Below are 19,920 nucleotides of genomic sequence, written 5' to 3' on the forward strand. Positions count from 1 at the left end.
TTGTGTTTCCATGATTTGCAAACAGTCCTGTGGTTGCACTGAAGCCTCTATTAGGAATATTTTGCTTCATTCTGCAGCTTCCTGTAATGCAAGGAGGGAATCACAACAAAAGCAATAACCCCTGAAGGCTGCTATCAAGTCATTATCCCACTGAATCATATTAACCATGACATTGTCAGTATCTCTGCGCCTTTTTTTTTGACAATCTGTCAGCTCAGAGAGGCAGAAAAGCAAACTTATTGTTTCCCTTCTGATTCATAAAGATTATGCTTGGAGGGTTGCCACACATGACTTCACTGGCACTATTTAGTCTTCAGATTTAATTCTGCACCAGCAAAAAAAGGGCGAACGGTGCACGGAGGGAGTCGTATCAGTAATCATCTGTAGTTTTATCTGAATTTGTCACGCACTCACAAAAGTTGGCCGGCTGGCTGGCCTGCAAGTACAGGATGTTCTGGCAGGCCGAGATAAAACGCCGCACAGGGAAAGGGATCTCCCAAACACTTCCCTTTTGTTCCCACCTGACATGGCATGATGCCAAGAGTTCACTGCAGGAGTTCACAGGGAGCCTGTATGAAATGATGTTACTCAGCTCTGTCTGATCAGCATCGGGTACGGAGGCACATTGGTGTCAAAACTCAACAAATACGTGTGTGTGTGTGTGTATCATGCATATGCCATAAAACTTCACTTATAAGCAGGGTCCCAGTTAAACACAGGACCCCTTTAATAGCCTGGTGCAGCTACACGCTTTGACAAATTAACGCAGGTCTCAGACGCCTGATCTGGATTTTATAGAAGATCTTTGGATGTATAAAACCATTAATCGGTTAGATTCAGTTAATTTTATCAAAAGCCATGAGCACCAAAGTATCAAATGATCAAAGGAATGATTCATAATTATTATCCGATAGCCTAATTTTTATAAAAATAATGTTCATCCTGGTTAAAATATCTGATAGTATTTTCCATCTTTCCTGGGCAAAAGGCCTGTTCCAAATATATTATATATTAATTGAAGTTATATCACTGTCCATCATTTCACCTTTAACTTGTTCCAGACAGAAAACTTCATCAGTGAAAAGCAAAAGACTAAAGTTTAACTGTTTATTATTGAACTGTATAATATCAGGACAACCTGAAGGTTCAGTTACAGCTGCAGTTCCAGTATGTGTCGATCTGTATTTCTACAGCGATTAAAGTTTAATTAATGTTTAGTTCTACATAAGAAGCATATGAGGTGTAAATGTTTGGACTTATTTGACCCCCATCATGTTGACTATATTGTATATTCAGAACAGATCAACTGTTTTAATTCATTATTCAGTGACAAAAGCTACTTTAAACTATTTTTCTTTATTTTGATAAATGCCTTTTATTTTCTTCTCATGCACAGTGTATGTGTGTGTGTGTGTGTGTGTGTGTGTGTGTGTGTGTGTGTGTGTGTGTGTGTGTAATACATGATATGTATGTAAATATATGACAAAACCAGCATGTGAAAGTTAATATTTTATCATTTGGATCACTGAGGGAACACAAAACTTTTACTTCCATCCTGGACTGTCTTCTCCGTTGTCTTTAGACAGGTGTACATCAGGGTTGTTACATACAAAAAAACTTTCACCAGGTCCTGTTAGGAGGTCTTTTATTCTAGAGATTAACCTGGATTACGTTATTTTCAAATCGCTTCTGCATGAATCCAACAAATGCTCAAATCCAAGACTTTACAATCAGTGCATTGGTCTCCCATGCTGAGACAAAAACAATAAATCATACCTCAGTGTCCCAACACAAACTCTAAAAACATTACTGTGAATAAAAACGACACAAAGAAGGAATCACTTGGTTACTGGCATCTTGAGCATTGAAATTAATTGACAGGATGGAGCAGCATTCTACAACATTCAAACTTTAACAAAACATTTGTGGTTCACAAAATAAAAAGTGACTAATAACACTGATCTAGTGTTCGTCTTTTCATGCGTGCATCAGACAGCAGTTCACAGACAGTGCAGTACGCCTGCAGCGGGTCTGTTTGATGTCTGTGCTCCTCTACAGTAGGTTTCTGAATATATTAGACTACTTTTAACAGCTAATTCAAATAGTAATTGGCATATCATAGGCCTTATTCCTGAGTAACTAAGCTCTTACACTATACATCACAAACTACATGTTAGTACTGAACATTTTTATTTTAGCAGGCGTTAGATGGATAAGCTTATTCTCCTCTTCAGGCAGGACTCTGGTGTCACATAAAAATCTCATAACTTCAGGTTTTGATCGTTTACCTTTAAGTATCACATATGAGTTTGATATTGCATTAGAAAGGGTTATTGAGCCCTTGTGAGGAAAAATAAAAGGTCTAGTGTGTAACATTTAGGAGGATCTGTTGGCAGAAACTGAGTATTATATTCTTAGGTATGTTTTAATTAGTGAATAATCACCTGAATATAAGCATTGTTGTGTTTTTGTTACTGTAGAATGAGCTGTTTTTATCTACAGATGCTGCCTGGTAGGCCGGCATTTTCTTCCTCATTTTTCTACCAGGACAGACAAACCAAAAAATTGTTCAGGTTTTCTGTGTGTTTCGCAGCCACCGTAGTTTCTCCTCCAGTTCCTCCCTCGCACTTGCAAAGGGAGGGTGAAGGGAGTGAGTTACAATCTGCTCAACTACAGTGTCACTAAATCCCACACACTGGTCCTTTAAGAGATTCCTGAAGAGCTGACAGCAACAATGTTAATAGAAAGCATGAAAACGCTACTGGATGCTGTCCCTGTAAGCTTCAGGATTTCTACCTTTCAATAAACTCTGGCCGCTTTCACACCAGAATCACAAAGCTGTGTTACAGCAGCTCTTCAAACCTCCTGTGACCACAGATCTCCAGTGATGTGCAGCTGACTGCAGTCCCTCCGCCTTTAAAGAATCAAAAAGGAGATGCTAATTGCTAAGTGGTATGTCAGAGTGTGTTTGATGTTGTAAGAGAGATTCGTCCCAGGTGTGTGAGACGTGGCGTGTACGCACGACTCCACGTTTCCCTGTGAGACAGATGCAACATCTGCTCCTGCCTGGCACTATCACACTTGAGAATGAGTCAGTGATGAGAGTTTAGCTTATAAATATAGTTTTCAGCCCACAAACATGAGCTATAGTTTATAAGTCTTTTTGAGTTTCAGTCTGTTTTTTTGCTTATCACAGTTTTGATTTTATTGATGAGTTTTTGTTTATGAGTCCTTCGTGGGGGACTGCTTGGCAGCCTCGTCTAGCAGCCTCATATCTTCACGCAGAGATAGAGCTATGTGGAAGGAATGAGGTTTCAGAGTCAGACCGTATGTGTAGTTCAGTGTCGGGGGCCTGGCTGGGTCCACGGTGATGTGGCACTGGTGGGCGATGAGGGCCGAGAAGAGGAACAGCTGCAGCTTGGACAGCTCCTCGCCGATGCAGCGTCGCTTGCCCAGGGAGAAGATGAGCACGTTGCTGGTCAGGTCCTTGTTCAGCATACCGTTCTGGTCCAGGAACCGCTCGGGGTCAAAGGTCTCCGGCTGGGACCACAGCACTGGGTCGTGGTTGATGGACCACTGGTTGATGAAGATGACTGTGTTCTTCGGGATGTCGTAGCCCATGATGGTGGTGTCCGTGGTGGTGGAGTGGGGGATGGTGAGTGGCGTGAAGCTCGTGTAGCGCATCATCTCGTAGATGAAGGCCATGACGAAAGGCAGCTGAGGCTGGTCCTCGAGGGAGGGGAGTCGGCTGCGGCCCACCACCTTGTCCACCTCTTGCTGGAGCCGCGTCTGCATCTCAGGAAACCTACGTTCACAGGTGAGAACTAAGTTTACATGACTTTATATATAATGTTAATGCTTTTATTTGCAGCGTGAAGACAGACAGGAAACGGGGGAGGGAGAGAGATGCTGCAGGTTGGAATCAAACCCAGAACGATGCTGTAAGGACTCAGCCTCAGTACGTGGGGTGCATGCATGTCAGCTACAACTTTGCTTAATGATATGAGTGAGCCACCATCTCTGTAGGAGGCTGTACCTGACGTTTAGTGACCAAAGAAATTTCATATGAGAACATGATGTTACACACTGCTGTGGTAGTATAAAATGACTATTTCTGCACCAAGAGGTGCTGCGTGACGCCAGCCTACTGATGCATCGCTGGGATTAAACAAATCAAGCCAGAATAAAAACTCATGTAAAAGATCTGTGTAAAGATTGTGCTGGAGTAAAACGCTGACTGGGCACTCACTCTCACTGGTGTGCAGTTTCAGCTCATGCTGCCAGTACCTGCCTGTGCCTCAGCTCCCCCCTGGACTGTTACATAACACAAATGCTACTGAACTTCCTCATGTCTGTACAGCTTTAGCAACAGGATGGAGGCCAACTCTGATTTATTATCTGCTGTCATTTCCCATTGTAATTTACTCTGTGGGTGTCGTTTATCTAGGAGATTAAAATGATCAGATAAAATGAGAGGAAAAGTTGCTTACTTGACAAGTATGAGGATGATCCACTGCAGTGCGGTTGACAGTGTGTCTTGGCTTGCTCCAAATACATCCCCAACAGTGGAGATCACATAGTCCTTCCCCATTGAGAGCCCTGTTTTTTCGCTCAGCTGGTCCAGAGCCACAATGAGAGCATCAGTCATATCCCTGATGGTGCTCGACTGGATGGTTTTCCTGTGTTCAATAACTTTATCCCGGATGAAAATGCCAAACTCCAGGTTGAGGTTCTTGAAGTTGTCAAATATGGTTTTGATGGGGTTTGGGAAGTACTGGAGCCAGGGCATCACGTCCACCATGCTCCCTGCCCCCACTGTCTGGGTGAACTGGTCGTTCCTGCCCACCACCTGCTGAAACTCCTCGTCCTCATAGGAGTACCTCTTCCCAAAGCACAGGGCGCTCATTATATTGGCCGTGGACACCACCAGATATGTCATGGGCTGGAAATACTGCTGCGCCTTCGTTTTCTCCACCAGCAGCTGCAGCAGCTCCCTGACCTCGCAGAGGACGTGGTACTCAAATGTCTTTTTTGTCTTCAGGTTCCCGTTGGAAAACATCCGGACGGTGGACTGGGCCACTTTGCGGTGCGTCTTCCACCAGTCCGTGGAGGTGTTAAACGCGAGGCCGTCCCCGTTGGAGACGTACTGGAAGGAGGTAAAGTCCGGTCTGCCTGCAAATTCGGGTCCCTGCTTGACCAGCGCCTGTCTGATGGAGTCCCCGTTCAGCACCACCACGGTCCGAGAGCCGAGTTTAATCTGGAAAACTTTGCCGTATTTCTTCGCCATGCGCGTAAAATACAAGTGCGGTGATTTGCCAAGTTGCGCAGCGTTCCCGATGACCGGCCAGGCGATGGGACCGGGCGGGCAGCGCATCGACCGGTTCCGGAGCCACCGCCACAGGTTGAGGGAGACCAGCAGAGTCACACATGCCAGTAACACAGCTCTTGGAGTCGCTGGGTTAATTCCCTCCAGTGTCACATCCATGATGGGGATCCTGCAGATGGACTGGGATAATAATACAGATTATTTAAGGCTGTGTGTGTAATATGTGGCACATTATAGGGTGCCGACAAAAATATATATACCTGCTTATGTCCTTGGTTCATCGAGAAAACTAGCAGCCTTCACGTTTTTTATCAAAAATTATTTTTAATTATCAGAAAACCTCAAAGTGTTTTTCCGTGAGCTGAATAAAAAGACTACATCTTAACCATCAAAAACATATTTAGGTATTATTCCCAAAAACAGATCAGAGTGTGCAGCCTGTTGTGCATCCACACACATCCACGGTGTGTGTGTGTGTGTGTGTGTGTGTGTGTGTGTGTGTGTGTGTGTGTGTGTGTGTGTGTGTGTGTGAGAGAGCTCCCTGCTCTCTGTCCGCAGCCTCATGCTTTAAAACCCCACAGCACCAACTGAAGTCATTTATCCTCAAACAGCGCAGCATCACGGCCCGTCACAGTCCGTGTGCGCTCGCTTTGTTACAGTGGGCAGGTTTGTTTCAAAGGGTGTCACCCCACCCTCACACCATCACCTCCCCCTCCACCCACCTCCCTCTCTCTCTCTCTCTCTCTCTCTCTCTCTCTCTCTCTCTCTCTCTCTCTCTCTCTCTCTCTGCCTCCCTCACAGGCAACAGGCGTTATTGTAAACGGGAGCGTTTAAAGTTTAAACTCAGCTGTTCAAAGTTGAGAAAAGTGAACTGAGATTCTCTGTTACATATAAAATACAAATAAAGTTGTATGTTCGGACTATTCTTAAAGATTTTGCCATTTTAAACCACTTAAAACGTTAAAATTATACCAAAAAACGCTTTAATAGTTTATCTAAACAACTTATTTTCCTTTCTTCCTCTGATGATAATAATAATAATAATAATAATAATAATAATTATGGTATATTGTCAGTATTACGAGTACATTTGCATAAAAATGGTTAAAACAATGTTTAATAAAAGCTACAATACTTATTATTATCAACAATAAGAATGCGAATAATATAAATTATTATTATTATTATTATTATTATTATTATTATTATTATTATTATTATTATTATAATAATTCTATGTGTTTTTATTGCTTCCTCCGCAGTGGTAGGAAACCAGACTTGGAGAGCGCTTGTAACAACGTGTGTTTGAGCCTGAGGGAAGGTTAATACCTGACACCAGTCAGAGCTGTAGAATAAATAATACAGCTCAGATTTAATGTAAACACCCATTAATAACTGATACTTTAAGACAGGTTTCATTTTAATTAATTTAAACACACCCTAATTTATTATTAAAAACAAAAAAAATGAATTATTCCAAATTAAAAAACAGAATTAAACTGTTTTGTGGCGTTAATTATTTGTCTCTTATGTGTCTGTATATGTTTATTCCGTTATATACATTTATATATTTATATTTTTACATTTGAAAATAGTCTGCTGGGATGAAGAGATATTATCTGACTGCAGTGTTTCGCTGTGTTTTGCTCTTTTAATGAAATTACAGCTGTGGGTGCGTTTTCCCATCGAGCCACCAGGAGGAGGCGAACCCCGTCTCTCCTCATTAATTTACTCCTAATTAACAAACACACTGAGCACCAGACCTGCTCTGCAGCCGTGGCGGACTGGCCATCGGGAGCACCGGAACATTTCCCGGTGGCCTGGCCGCTCGGCGATTGCCGATGGTCGGGACCAAAGGTTCGCGCTTGATTTTTAAAGAAACAATCGGTCGTGCGGCTCATTAGGGTATCTGTCTCACTGAAGCTCACACAGACTGAGCAGCAACGTTGGGCACAAACACACCCCCTCCTCTCTTTTTCTGAGGCTCTCTGTCACAGCACTGCAGACACACACACACACACACACACACACACACACACACAGGGAGCAGGTCAGACATTAAACACTAGTGGTGACAACAGACGCACAACCAGAGCCTATCCAGCACGACCGACTTAATGAGGAGGTTAGTTTCACTTTGTGAAGAGAATAAACCTACACATCTGCAGGGCGCCACCTGTGTACCTCTCACTTCTGGTCTGTTCTATGGTTGACACAGTGGTCAAATTTATAACTAGTCTGGTACCTGTTACATTAAAAATAGGATTGGTCTCAAGTTTAGGTGGATGATGGTGTAACCTATTTTATTTTCATTCTCTAGTAAATTAAATAGAATAGAAATTATGTGATTTGATTTCAGGTTATTGCAGCACAACATAAACATTTATTTTGTAGGGGAAAGAAACAGAGAAAAGCTGTGTGTGGGCGCATGTGGAGCCTTTGCTTTATTATTTTACACTCTTACATCAGTAGGCAACCAACCTAACTCACTCTTGGTGTTTTGCGTTAATCGGTTGGTGGTGGCCTGAGATGGTATCAAATTCCCGACCTGAATTATTGTCCCAGTCCGCCCCTGCTCTGCAGCCTGTGTATCCCTCAGTATCTGACTGTATAACAGTAATAAAGACAGGAGGAGGACTGGGAATGCGCCATTACAGCTGAATCAGTGCCGACAGATGAAGAGATCCGATCCAGACTGGATGGTTCTCATCCTTTAACCGGGTCCTTTAAGCGCCTCCGGATCCGGACTCCGGGGGTTCAGACATCCTTTAAGAGAGCACTCATTAATGTTTGTTTGCTCTCTCTATGTTTGGATCTCTGTCCTCTCTCTCTCTGCTCTCGGGGGGGCCTTCCGGCACCGGTCTGGTCCGATCGGGTCTCGTTGAGATGTGATTCGGGGATCCTGGTTCAGCACCGCGGACAGCGGTTCTCTGACCCTCCTCTGAGCTCCAACATCTCTTAGTTTTAAACTCCAAAAACTACCGCCACACTTCATGTTTCATAAGTCGGTAAAATAAATAATAAATAAATAAATAAATAATAAATAGATAAATAAATAATACAATTAATTTGACAATAAATAAATCTCCGTGTCTCTGTAACAGAAAATACTGTATTTTTCCTAATTTACTGACCTTATTATATCTAAAATAATATTTAGATTTCTACAATATTATCTTAAGCTGTAAGAAATAACACATTTTAAATGTTACCATGGTCGTATTATAATATTTTCCAACTATATTTGCTATTGCTTTGTGTACAGAGAATTATTAAAAGAACACATCAGTAATATCAGTGTTTAATCAGGCTTTGTTAGTCTAAGTCAGTTCCTCCTGTGGCCTAACAGCCTAATAATTATTGCATATAGAAAACAGTCATAAATGTCCTTTTAAAGAATATTGGGAGCAACAATTTAATTATAAAGCATCCAAAATCTAAAAATCCTCATAAAAGATAAATCACATTGTTATTAATGAAGTTTCACCCTGTTTTTAAATTCTAAATCAGATTTAATAAATAAAAAAATAAATAAAAAACATTTAAAGTGAATTTTAAAGCACACTTACTGAGTCAGGACCCTGCGGTTGTCTTCCTCCTGATGAACCTCTCACAAGGTGACACTGTGTGATATCTTGTTGAGTAAATGGATCAGTGAGGGTGGAGACAAGCCAGTGAATGAAGAACTGGTCTCCCAGCCTCCTTTACTGGCAGGACCCACAGTTATTAGACCAGAACCCCAGCAGGTCTCTGTCCCCCCTCCTGCCTTCACACAGCACATAAAACCAGATTATCTGACTTAATAACAACATTTCTGTAAATCTGTAATTACTCAAACTGATCACACATGAACCGTTTTTATGAATGTATCTGATACACACACACTTCCTCTCTGTGTGTCTCGTATGTGTGTGTGTGTTAGTGTGTGTGTGTGTGTGTGTGTGTGTGTGGTCAGTGGTCGACCTGCTGATCCTGAACATCCCATGGTCATAAGACCGCTAAGTAACTTTTTGTTACTCATTAAATCTTTTGGTTTAAAGGATCCTCTGTGCTTGAATGGCGACGATGAATTCTCTCCACAGTTTAATCCAAAAGAGCTCAAAATTCTCTGCTTTTTGTTTCTCCTGCAGGTTAATTAACGTCCAAAGACCTTTAAAATCGTATTATTGTTATAAGACATGATGGGAAAATGCTGCTTTGTCTGATAAAATCACGTTTCCAAGTCAAAGATTAACCTAAAATAACATCCTTATTATATCCCCCATTAGTAATCTTATTTTTAATCCCATCTGCAATGTGATCCTTTTAACACAAATATCTATGCAATGGAATTCAGGTTTATTTATTAATTTATTTGTCTTTTTTCCACTATTTATCAGCTGCATATGAACAATCAGACCATTATAGAGAACCAGTATCACACATACTGTATCCACATGAGGCTGCATATCATTAAAGAACCATTTTATTAGAGCACACCCATTAATGTTCATAGATATATGTGCAGTTTCATGCTCTATTTCTGTATAACACTCCCTAAATACAGCCCTTAAACCTACACATGTTTGCGTTTTGGATGCCGAGCCTTTTAGGTAATCCCTCAAAGGTGCAGTGAGGTGAGTGTAGCTGCAGAAGGACCTGTCGGGTAGTCGAGCCCTCGCCGTGGTGGCCCCGCGAAAGAAAAACCTCCTCACTGTGCAAAGCAAGTGCAGTTATAATACCAGTTTCCCTTCCTGCGTGACTGACAGCTCAATTGCTCATCGCGTGTGAGTGAGCATGGAGGTCAGGGAGGAGCTCGGGAAGGTGTGTGCAGGTGATGATTTGCTCAGACAGTAAAGGTACAGTTACATTGTTGAGTTCCAGCCTGGCAGGGTAGTGATCACGTCTGATTCCAACAACATTTCTCACATTCAGAGCATAGTTTTTTCTTTGGCACACAGGAAATGAGAGTCAGCCACATCAGGAAATGACATCATCCTTGGAAAACGGGAATGATAAATGAAAGGGGCCATTACTTTGATTTATGTCTGTAATTAGTGGGAGCATGCACAGGACCTCGGGAAGAGCTGCGCGCCTTTTACAGCACTTACGGGGCTTATCTTGCTCTCCGAATCAATGCATGTGAACTTCTGGGGAAAACAGAGGAACAGAGGATGGGGGGAACTGCCCGAAGCTATTCTAAAGGTGCGGAGCAGTCACGCACATGTGCTTCATCATAAGGGTGACACCTGAAGGGAAAGCCACTGACAACTTCACTAAACAACAGGTCTACCTCCGTGTGCTTGTCAGGGTTAGGCGTAGAATAGAGTGGCTAACCCGCTTGGATTTGGTTAAGCTTTTTAAGCAGATGCTGACGTGCCAGCAGGGTTCTTTCAAACATGCATGCAATTAAACGATATAGTCATATTTACAGAGGTGGGACGTAACACAGATACTTACTGGTACTTTGTACTTAAGTAGTTTCTTTACTTATTAATTTTTTACTTTTACATTTTCACACAAATTTCTTTCTACCTTACAGGTTCAAAATAGGCTTGTTACTTTAGTTTTAATGCATTCAAAAGGAATATTGGACTTTTTTTTTTGCACCATCGCAAGCCTTTTCAACATCAAGACTGATGCATATCACGTATGACAGAAAAAGACCAAAAAGAAAAGTGTTCAGTTCTCTTTGCACAGAAACAGTCGGTACTCTCTTGATTACTCCTTCACAGTATCTATTGTATTTGTTTGTATTGTTGTCTCTGTCTACCCAGATTGATTGATATATCATTGAATCTTAAAAGGGAAAATATAACATATTTGTGTTATTTTAACTTAACACTAAAAGCCTCATTTACCTTAACATGATAGATGTTTTAATTTGCATTAAGTCCAATGCAAGATAAACATAAAAAGAGTTACATAGTGGAGAAATTGTGCTTTTCTGATTATGTTAACAAAAATTAACGATGATTTCTGTTCCATTGCAGAGAAATGTGCTCTTCTTACACGTCAGGAACTGGAAAAATATATCCTGGAGTCCTCAAATCCGTTTTATTTATTTTTTTCAGTAATGATTTAAAGTTACGCTCAATAAATGAACAGTTTGAGCCACCGAGCTTTGTAGATATCTGCCATACAGATGTCGGCCTTCTCTCCAATATAATGGAACCAGACAAAGAGGCACAATAATACATTTGAGAAACTCAACAGCAATGTATCTTGTGAGCAGTTTTATGTAGGAACTATTTTCTGTCTACCAAACTACATCCGCCAACAGTAGCTGAACACAATACGTAGGGAAACATTTTTTGGGGGATTTTGGGTGAACCTGTCTGGATTAAATGGAAATGTTGCAGCATCTTTCAGCTGTTATTTTGCTTTAGTCTCACCACTCAGATCAACTCTGTATCCATATAAACTGTGTGTGTATGCAACCTACTGAGACAGACCTAACTGGGGAACATAGTGGCTTAATTGTCTGCTAATGAGACGGATATTTAAACCTTAAAGAGCTGGTGAGGACAAAACCAAAGCTGAAAGGGAAGTGAATATGGGTTGCCACTGATACAGAACCATAACTGCTGACTGTGGAAGCTTGTTTGTACAGCTATCATTATCCTGGGAGGTTATTATATTTTGGCTCTTCACACCCACCCACCTGTCACAGACACTCCTTCACGCGTAAACCAATCCATTCATTCACCCTCTTTTAAATGGCGAGGACGCTGAAATCCAAGATGGCGCAGGGCTACGAGGAAGTGGTGAGACTGTCAGTGTTCTTTGTTCTCTGGTTATAATCCGTGTTGTCCTGAATCTGTTCTGAAATCTCTAGATAATGAATTCCTAGGATATGTCAGTGTTGAGTTTAATAACCCTACGTGTTCATAATGCTGCTTCAAATCACTATAAAAGTTCCCTGAACTGGCAGAAGTTAACACACCTCACTAACTCTTTGTTCTGCTGCCCCTAAGTGGGCAAATAAATACATTAATACCACTTTATATATATGTCAGACAACCTTGACAACACATCCAAATGACAGGAATGCTACAAGTTTATAGTGAGTTCACACATGCTGCTGCTCGGCATTCAACCTAATATGACCCAGCAGCCGTCTGTGCTTCAAGATTAAGTGTTTACACTATTTCGTCCGGTTTTACCATCTGTAAGGTCTAACAGACAGGAAACATATATACGTAGAAAACAGACCAACACACTCTTGCAGAAACACAGAGCGACACACACAGGCTCACACGTCAGGCCCTGTCTTGTTAATTACTTTCCATTAGAGATGAATCAACCTGCCGCTGTGTGATTGGTCTGACTACCACCAAACCAAACTGTCATCTGGCTTGGCGATGAATCAGGGAGAGTTGAGCGCTGGGGCAAACTCTTTTACTTTGGTCCGACCGCGAGCGCCTCATTACGACTGAATGACCCCGGTGACTCCAAATGTCAAACTGTCCCACAACAACCTCCCCCTCTCCGCCTCCGCCAACCCCACGCTCCCCGCCTCCCCAACTCTCACCCCAATATTTCCCAGAAGTCCACAAATCCTGCATTTTCCTTTTCTTTACCGACGCTGAAAAAAGAAACAAGCCCTCCATGTAAGTTCATGAGAATGATGCTAATGAGTGTTTCAAGTATCCTAATGACCTTGCAGATTAACTGAGTGCTCATTGAGGTACCTCTATCTGTATGGTCTTTTTTTGTCCGGCCAAGTGCTACGGAGGCCCTTGCCAAAGCGTAGTCAGCAGTCCGTGAAGGCGTCTCCCCTCCATTCTCACACTAAAAGGGCATTTTCCCCCTGAATCTGAATCGGCGCGCATGTTTGTTTTTTTTTTTTGTCTTACTGGAGGAAAACCTTTTCAGGGGTTTGAGTCCAGTTGAACTGTTGGTACTTCTTTGGAAAGAATGGGAGGCTTATTACGTGTTCAGCCGCATGACTGCGCTTCTCAAATCCACGCCAACTAAAAAAGCCTTGCCCGCCTCTATCCTCCTCACTGTTGTCGTCAGTCATTGTTTTTATTGGCCTAATTGAAGAGACTGACAAGAAGCCCATGGAAAGTAACCAGTGAATAGCTTTTAATGAAGGCGGAGGTGTTTTGTTTTTACGGATTACTGTGTAGAAGGAATGAACAGAGGATTATGTGAAAATGAATGTTGATGACAAGTTTGATCAGGACCTCAGATTTAAAAATTGGAGAGGACATATTTTGGTTCTTTGTGAGTTTTGTACCAAACTAGCATTTAGCTGTGCTTATAAATGTCTGCTTCTCGCAGGGAAACTGAACCGAGTGACCTGTGCAGTTCACATCTGATGTTAGTGCATACTTGTGTATATGTAAATGCAAATTCCACCTCACGCACAAAACACACATCTGTGCTCAGAGAGGAGAACAGAGCACCAGAGGCTGCCACTTCTCTTTCCCTTGCCTGATGAGGCCTAATCTTATCTCGTCTCTGCATGACGACAGTGTTGCTATTCTAACCCAAACCGAGTCTGTCATTAAAAGTCACTGAAGCTTAGTTGTCTCCCCCCTTGTGTTTATCTCTTTCCCCCTGTGAGAGGTCGAAGGTGAAGCAGCGCTCAAAGGGAAGCTAGGCCCCTCCACTGCGACCCCCTCCCCGCGGCCTGTCTTTGGTGTTTTTACAAGGAAGTAATGATGACGGACAGTCACGCATGATGGGCTGCGGCCTGCAGAGGTGGAAGTCATGCGAGGTGCTGTGTCTTGTCCCAGGCAAAGCTTCTATCTAGCTTATGAAGCGTTCGAAGAAATAGAAAGTAGGGAGCCAAGAGAGCAGAGGCAACACTTTAAAAAGACTCCTCTGACTTGCAACAGTAAAACAAAGACTTGTTCTCAGTTCGAAACTGAAGCAAAAAAAAACACCAACCAATAAGAAATTATTTAAAAATAGTGCTTTAAAGGTACTTTAGTGAGTTAGTATTGTACTTTCATGAAGTTGACGAACTCACAAGAGTCACAGCGATGGTCAAAATAAAAGCACAGAGGCTGATACATCCAAACATACACAGTGGAGAACAAGGGCCTGTATCCAGAAAGATCCACTGGTATACAAGTTTATGGATCTCTCTCCAGATCTGTGTATCATATAATATTGTATATCATGTAAAAATAAAAATAAAATCTGTCATAGATCTGTTCTGTAATCTTCTACGTGCTGTCCATTTCTTTGACAAATACAAACGTATCACCACCTTTGAATGCAATGTGAATTTATTCCAGTTCCATTGAGTCAAACCATGCCACAAGGATTTGTGTTTCCACTTTAAATGCACCGGATTTCGCCAGTCGGGTCAAAGGCCAGACCCCCTCCAACTGGAATAGGTGGTACAGCCATTTATCCTTCCTGCAGGGTTATGCGGAGATCTTGCCGTGTTTATTTGTGCTTTAGAATATGTCTGCTGGTAAACAATCACAAAATAACGTTTTCTTTCTCTGATTCACTGCTTTGTTCTTGTTAATTAACAAAGCCAGCACATGTGTATGAAAACGGGCCAGTGGTTCCTACATTTCCCATAATGCAATTAACTAACTATAGCTTCCATGCTTTGTGAATGCCCAATTCTTTCAAACTCCACCTCAGTTTGTAGATTTACAATGACAAACAGCAGTTAGATTCTCAAAACAGTGCAAAATAAAAGCGCATGGATGGTCCCAGTTAATCAGAAGCGCTCAGTCTTTGTATCACATTACAAATTGTTGTCTTATGTTTGTGTCTTCATGGCTGGAAAAGCCCAAACAAATCCGGCATCAGTCCTCTGAAGCATTAAACTGTGACTTATTTTGCCAGTCATGTGAAAACAAAGGGTGTATAAAATGCCCAGCCACAACTGAGGGATGATCTGATTCTCCTGCCCAAGAAAGTGACTGTTGCAGGCAGCACATTTGTTTACATGGAGACGTATGGATTTTTATGTGTGTGTTTGGTGTTGTATGTAAGTGTCACAGAAAGAGATGAAGGGACCTTGTTTTTCATGAGGAGTGTAACCAGAAGATATTGTACTGTACTCTGAGCTGTTTTCTTGGCTCCATCTACTCCTCCAGAGATGTTCGTCTGACTCTGTTGCTTTCACTCACCTGATGGTTCATCTGCTTGACAAACTGGATAACAACAAAAAAACAAGCACAATGAATTGTTTTGGTTTAACACAGCTCCACAGAGCTGCTAACTGCTGTTATCTCACCTTTGATGCACTTCTGTGGACCTCGGATTGGATTGAATACAACACTGATACACTGGAGCACTCTGGTTAGAAGTAAGACTGCGTTTGATAATGTTTGCTTGATTGCATTTGTTTAAGCTTTGTGGTTTCTATTATGAAAGGAGCTGCTTGTCATTATCATAAAGTAGATCATATTTGTCCTTGAAAGGAATTTAAAAGACCTTTCTTAGTGGTGGTTTTTGAAAGTTTTAGCTCCTTAACTCCAATAATGTATATACCTACCTTCACCTGACCATTTTTTAAAATCTAATTGCTGACTTTTGAAAGTTGTTTGCGTTCTTTCTTGTCATCATTCATAGTAAAGCAGTGCTGACTTTACAGATACACATACAGATAACGTAAGTAAATGCAGACTTTCATTAATTAAGTGCTACTAATAGATTTTCATATTGTACAGAAATTAATGAAAGTCAACAGACCCCTAAAATGGTAGAAAATAGTACACTACACTCTAAAAACAAATGTTTTTCAACAGTTTCCATCAATCTTTTTGAGTTATGGTAACTTTAAAGGTGTTTTTAATTTTTTTAATTACCACTTCATTAATACCTAGCATAAACACAAATTTTTACTCAATTTTAACTTGATTAATCATTAAAATTGTTCCAACTAGATATTCCAAGTTATTTATGTCAACACAACTTAATAACAAAATAATGTATAAAACTTTTAATGGTTTTTAACTTTAAAAAACTTACTTTAAAAACTTTTTAAATGTGTAGTAAATGCAGTAAAACATGCACATCCTTTGGTCTGGCACTTTAACAGAGGATACTGTAGTTTTTTTTAGGGTTAGTGTGCAGTTCAACGAAGCGCTGAGTGGCTGTGAGTCTTGCAGGAAGAATCCACATGAGATCCTGCCCTGAGGTCCCATATGAGTCTATTCTGAACTGTATGTTCTTTCCTTATTGTTTCACATGGGGATTGGTATTTCCTTCGGGCCAGCGGTTGTTGCTGATACAGCACAGTCCATCAGATAGTCACAATCATATGGAGGCACATTAGGTCATGCTGTACTAAGGTTTCTAAAAGCATTTTTGCCATTTTAGATGTAATTTCTTGTCTTTTATCTGCTTTATTTGCTTATTATTTGCTCAGACTAAAAGATTCAGGACGTTCAACAACAAAACAACAGATCAGACATTGTGAATAACTTACAAAGGCTCTGTTATTAAATATATAAAGATATATATTAGCCACATTGTTGTGTTGTAATGTCCTTCTGAACATACCATTGGATAGAGACAGTAAATTACACGCCCTGTTGTGCAGGTTATTACTGTGCTGATAGACAAGAATGGCTCCTGCTGATACTGTAGACGTAAAGACGTAAAGATGTAAAGATGATTTTGAGGATTTTAACAAAAAGAAAAATGTTCAGAATGTATCTTATATAATTTCTTATATATATATATATACCACAAATTATGCCATAATATTTATATATCATAAATATAACTGTTGAAAAGGTATCCTTTATTCTTAAATTTAAACATCTTTAAGTTGAACCAATGTTCATAATCTGTCATATTCTGTGTGTTTTAATGAATGCATGTAAAATACAGTCCATCATTTTAGAAATGATGAACTGAGAAGAGCGGAGGAGAGAGATGGGTGGTCCTTTGTTCTAAAAAGAGAAATAATTATCACTGTGCAATATGTTGCTATAACCTGCAGTGGAAACAAACTACTTCCTCTCCACCCACATCCCCCTCCTGCCCCCCCCAACGACAAAAAAAACCCTCACAGAAATAAAAAAAAGTGTCCCAGCGGATCCGATTCTATTGAGAGAAGGAAGGGTGGAGGAATACAGACGGAGCAACGCAGTAAAAACATACCTTATCATCTGAAACCAACCGCACACACACTTTATTTGCTTCATTTCATCAGAATTAATTCAATCTATAGCTTACAAATCATTTATTTATTTTTAATAATAAATACAAACTCAAAGTCGCTTCAATTTCAAGTTTCAAACCTGTTACAAGGGAATTAAATCTAACAACAAAAAAGTTTCCTTCTAGGAATCCTCGAGTCCCTTTCAGTTGTACAGATCTCAGGATAACATTTATCCCTCTCACAGAGGGTGTGTGCTGTGTGATCAGGCTTCAGTCCAACATACCAGTGTGAAGCATCTGTGTTTTATGATGTTTGCCTTATTTTTATCACATTCAGAGAAGGTGCATGTTTACTTTGGATGACACACTTTCTCTGAAGAAAAGTGAAATATGTTCACTGCCATTAAAATGAAAAAGGTGCAGCTTTTAAACTTGTTTAGACCTTGTCGAGTCTTTAGATGCAGGCAACCCTGACAGAAGAGGAAACCAATCGAATTAACAATATTAATGATTAACAATAATGATTTAAGCTTTCTTTTGTAGTATTTAGTGGTAAAAACCTGGCGAGAGTTCAGACTCCAGGTCCCAGATGGCTGTGGGAGTTAACGTGATAAAAGTAGTGATTTGGCCCCTATGTGACAAAAAGGACCCCCGCTACATAAATAACCCGTAAAGCGTGGCGGTCCCCTGTTGTGTTGGGAGGAAACGGTTTCTCACACAGACACAAATAAAGGACTCCAAGCTGACTGTGGAGACAGATCTCTCAAGCATGACGTTCTCATCATGTTGCCACAACATTGTCAGAATGTCGCAGCTCCTCAACATGTATCAGATAAAGGTGACACTGGGGGTCCGGGGGGGGGGCACACTCGTACAATCAGTCTGGAAAGCAGTGCAAAAGCTTTTTTGGGGGTAGTGAACCATTTTGTCAACGGTCGCCTTACAAAGTCTTTAATTTAAAATACAGAGGAGTGATTCTGTACTTTAAACATTAAAGCTGCAGTTTCCCCTCAACAATGAACTGTTTTAGCATCTTTCAGCAGATTGTTTTGGTTTTACGTCGCTCAACTTTACTGTTTTTGTTCATTTTAATCAGCTTTGTTTTCAGCACACAACTCTACGTGCCCAACATCAGTATGTAGCTGGTGAACACAGAAGCATTTAACAGCTAAAAACCTTGATGAAAATAGAGTAAAAGGAGACTATTTTTTAAATGTGGGCAGAACCATGAATGCTAACATTGCTCTCTGTCTGAATGTGGAAGTTAGCAATAACAACTTTATACTGTAATCAATGCTTGTTCTGCTGCCAAAAGTGGCAAAAATAATCAATTAATACAGTTTTAAAGGTCCAGTGTGTAACATTTAGGAGGATCTATTGGCAGAAATGGAATATAATACTCATAAGTATGTTTTAATTAGTGTATAATGACCTGTAAACAGAAGTGCTGTGTTTTTGTTACCTTCAAATGAGCTATCTGTTCACCACAGGTCGCCCTCCATGTTGAACCGCCGTGTTTCTACGGTACCCAGAAGGGTCAAACACTGTAACTGTTAGTTCTTTATAAGGAAATTAACCCCATTAAACCGCCTGTATGACTTTGATTTTGAATACAAATTGAATTATGTATTTACCCTAAAAAACGTACATCCTTCCCTCTCAAAATCCATGTTTACATCTTGGGCTAACTTTTAAAAAAAGAGCGTTTGTATGACGGCCATTGTTGTCTAGATTAACCTACAAAACGAATGTTGACAGGTTTAATGGAGGCCCAAACGTATGTAGGTGCCTGTCCTCCGCCACTGTTTGGGTGTGTCTAACGGTCGATGGCACAAAGGCAGACGTGCTCTAATAACTCAGACTGAACTCTAATTAGATCCTAGCGTTGGTCTCCAGTTGGAAGGACTGAGTCCCTCCCTCTTGTCTGGATTGAGAGAATGACCTCTAACTGCTCGCATTTGGTACAATAAGATCTCGCGGCCCTGATGCATCATGGTCCACTTTCCACTAAGGCCTCAGACTCCAGTGTGGCATGATAAACTATGACTATGATAAATTGAGCAGAAATTCACGGCATCTTTTTTTTGTTTTTTTAGAGTAATCCGCAGCTTTCCCATGCCGCCTCACTGGGAGCCGCCCACTCCTAGTTTTAACGCCGTGGTTGCCAAGGCGCTAACACAAGATCGTGCGGGATTGTTTTGTTTCTCTGACTTACGATTGAAAAAAAATAATAAAAAATACGTGCTGTCATGGCTTTGGTACTCTGGCAGAGAGGTGAGAGGCTGGCCTGTCACTCTGGATTACTTCTGTCTCAGCAGGGCTTTGATATGCACTGACAGCCTCAGATAAGTCTTACAAGCTGGAGGAACATACGCTTCCTCTCTGTGTTTGAATTGGCTCCCACAGACAGGACACAGACTCTACTGGCAAGTCCATTTCCAAGTGCACAAGCACTGCCACTTCTCCGAGGAAGGAAAAACAGCTATTGTGGCACAAGCGTGTCATCTGCGTGAGCTATGTGC

At 41.1% G+C, this 19,920-nt stretch overlaps 1 protein-coding gene across 2 annotated transcripts; it reads right to left on the reverse strand.

The window, feature by feature from the left end:
• Positions 1-1,496: 1,496 nt before the first annotated feature.
• On the reverse strand, positions 1,497-10,069 carry LOC127379421 (cytochrome P450 1B1). Of its 2 annotated transcripts, none has more exons than XM_051428977.1 (3): positions 8,896-10,069; positions 4,491-5,506; positions 1,497-3,805 (listed from the first exon to the last, which is right to left on the reverse strand). In XM_051428977.1, the coding sequence occupies exons 2-3, from the start codon at positions 5,483-5,485 to the stop codon at positions 3,223-3,225; spliced, it is 1,578 nt and encodes a 525-aa protein (XP_051284937.1). In that variant the 5' UTR covers positions 5,486-5,506; positions 8,896-10,069; the 3' UTR covers positions 1,497-3,222. The 2 variants fall into 2 exon arrangements, with proteins under 2 accessions (XP_051284937.1, XP_051284927.1); XM_051428967.1 differs by lacking the exon at positions 8,896-10,069 and adding an exon at positions 5,587-6,016.
• Between the last annotated feature and the right edge of the window lie 9,851 nt (positions 10,070-19,920).

Source organism: Dicentrarchus labrax, unplaced genomic scaffold (assembly GCF_905237075.1).
Source record: "Dicentrarchus labrax unplaced genomic scaffold, dlabrax2021, whole genome shotgun sequence".
NCBI classification, from domain to species: domain Eukaryota; kingdom Metazoa; phylum Chordata; class Actinopteri; family Moronidae; genus Dicentrarchus; species Dicentrarchus labrax.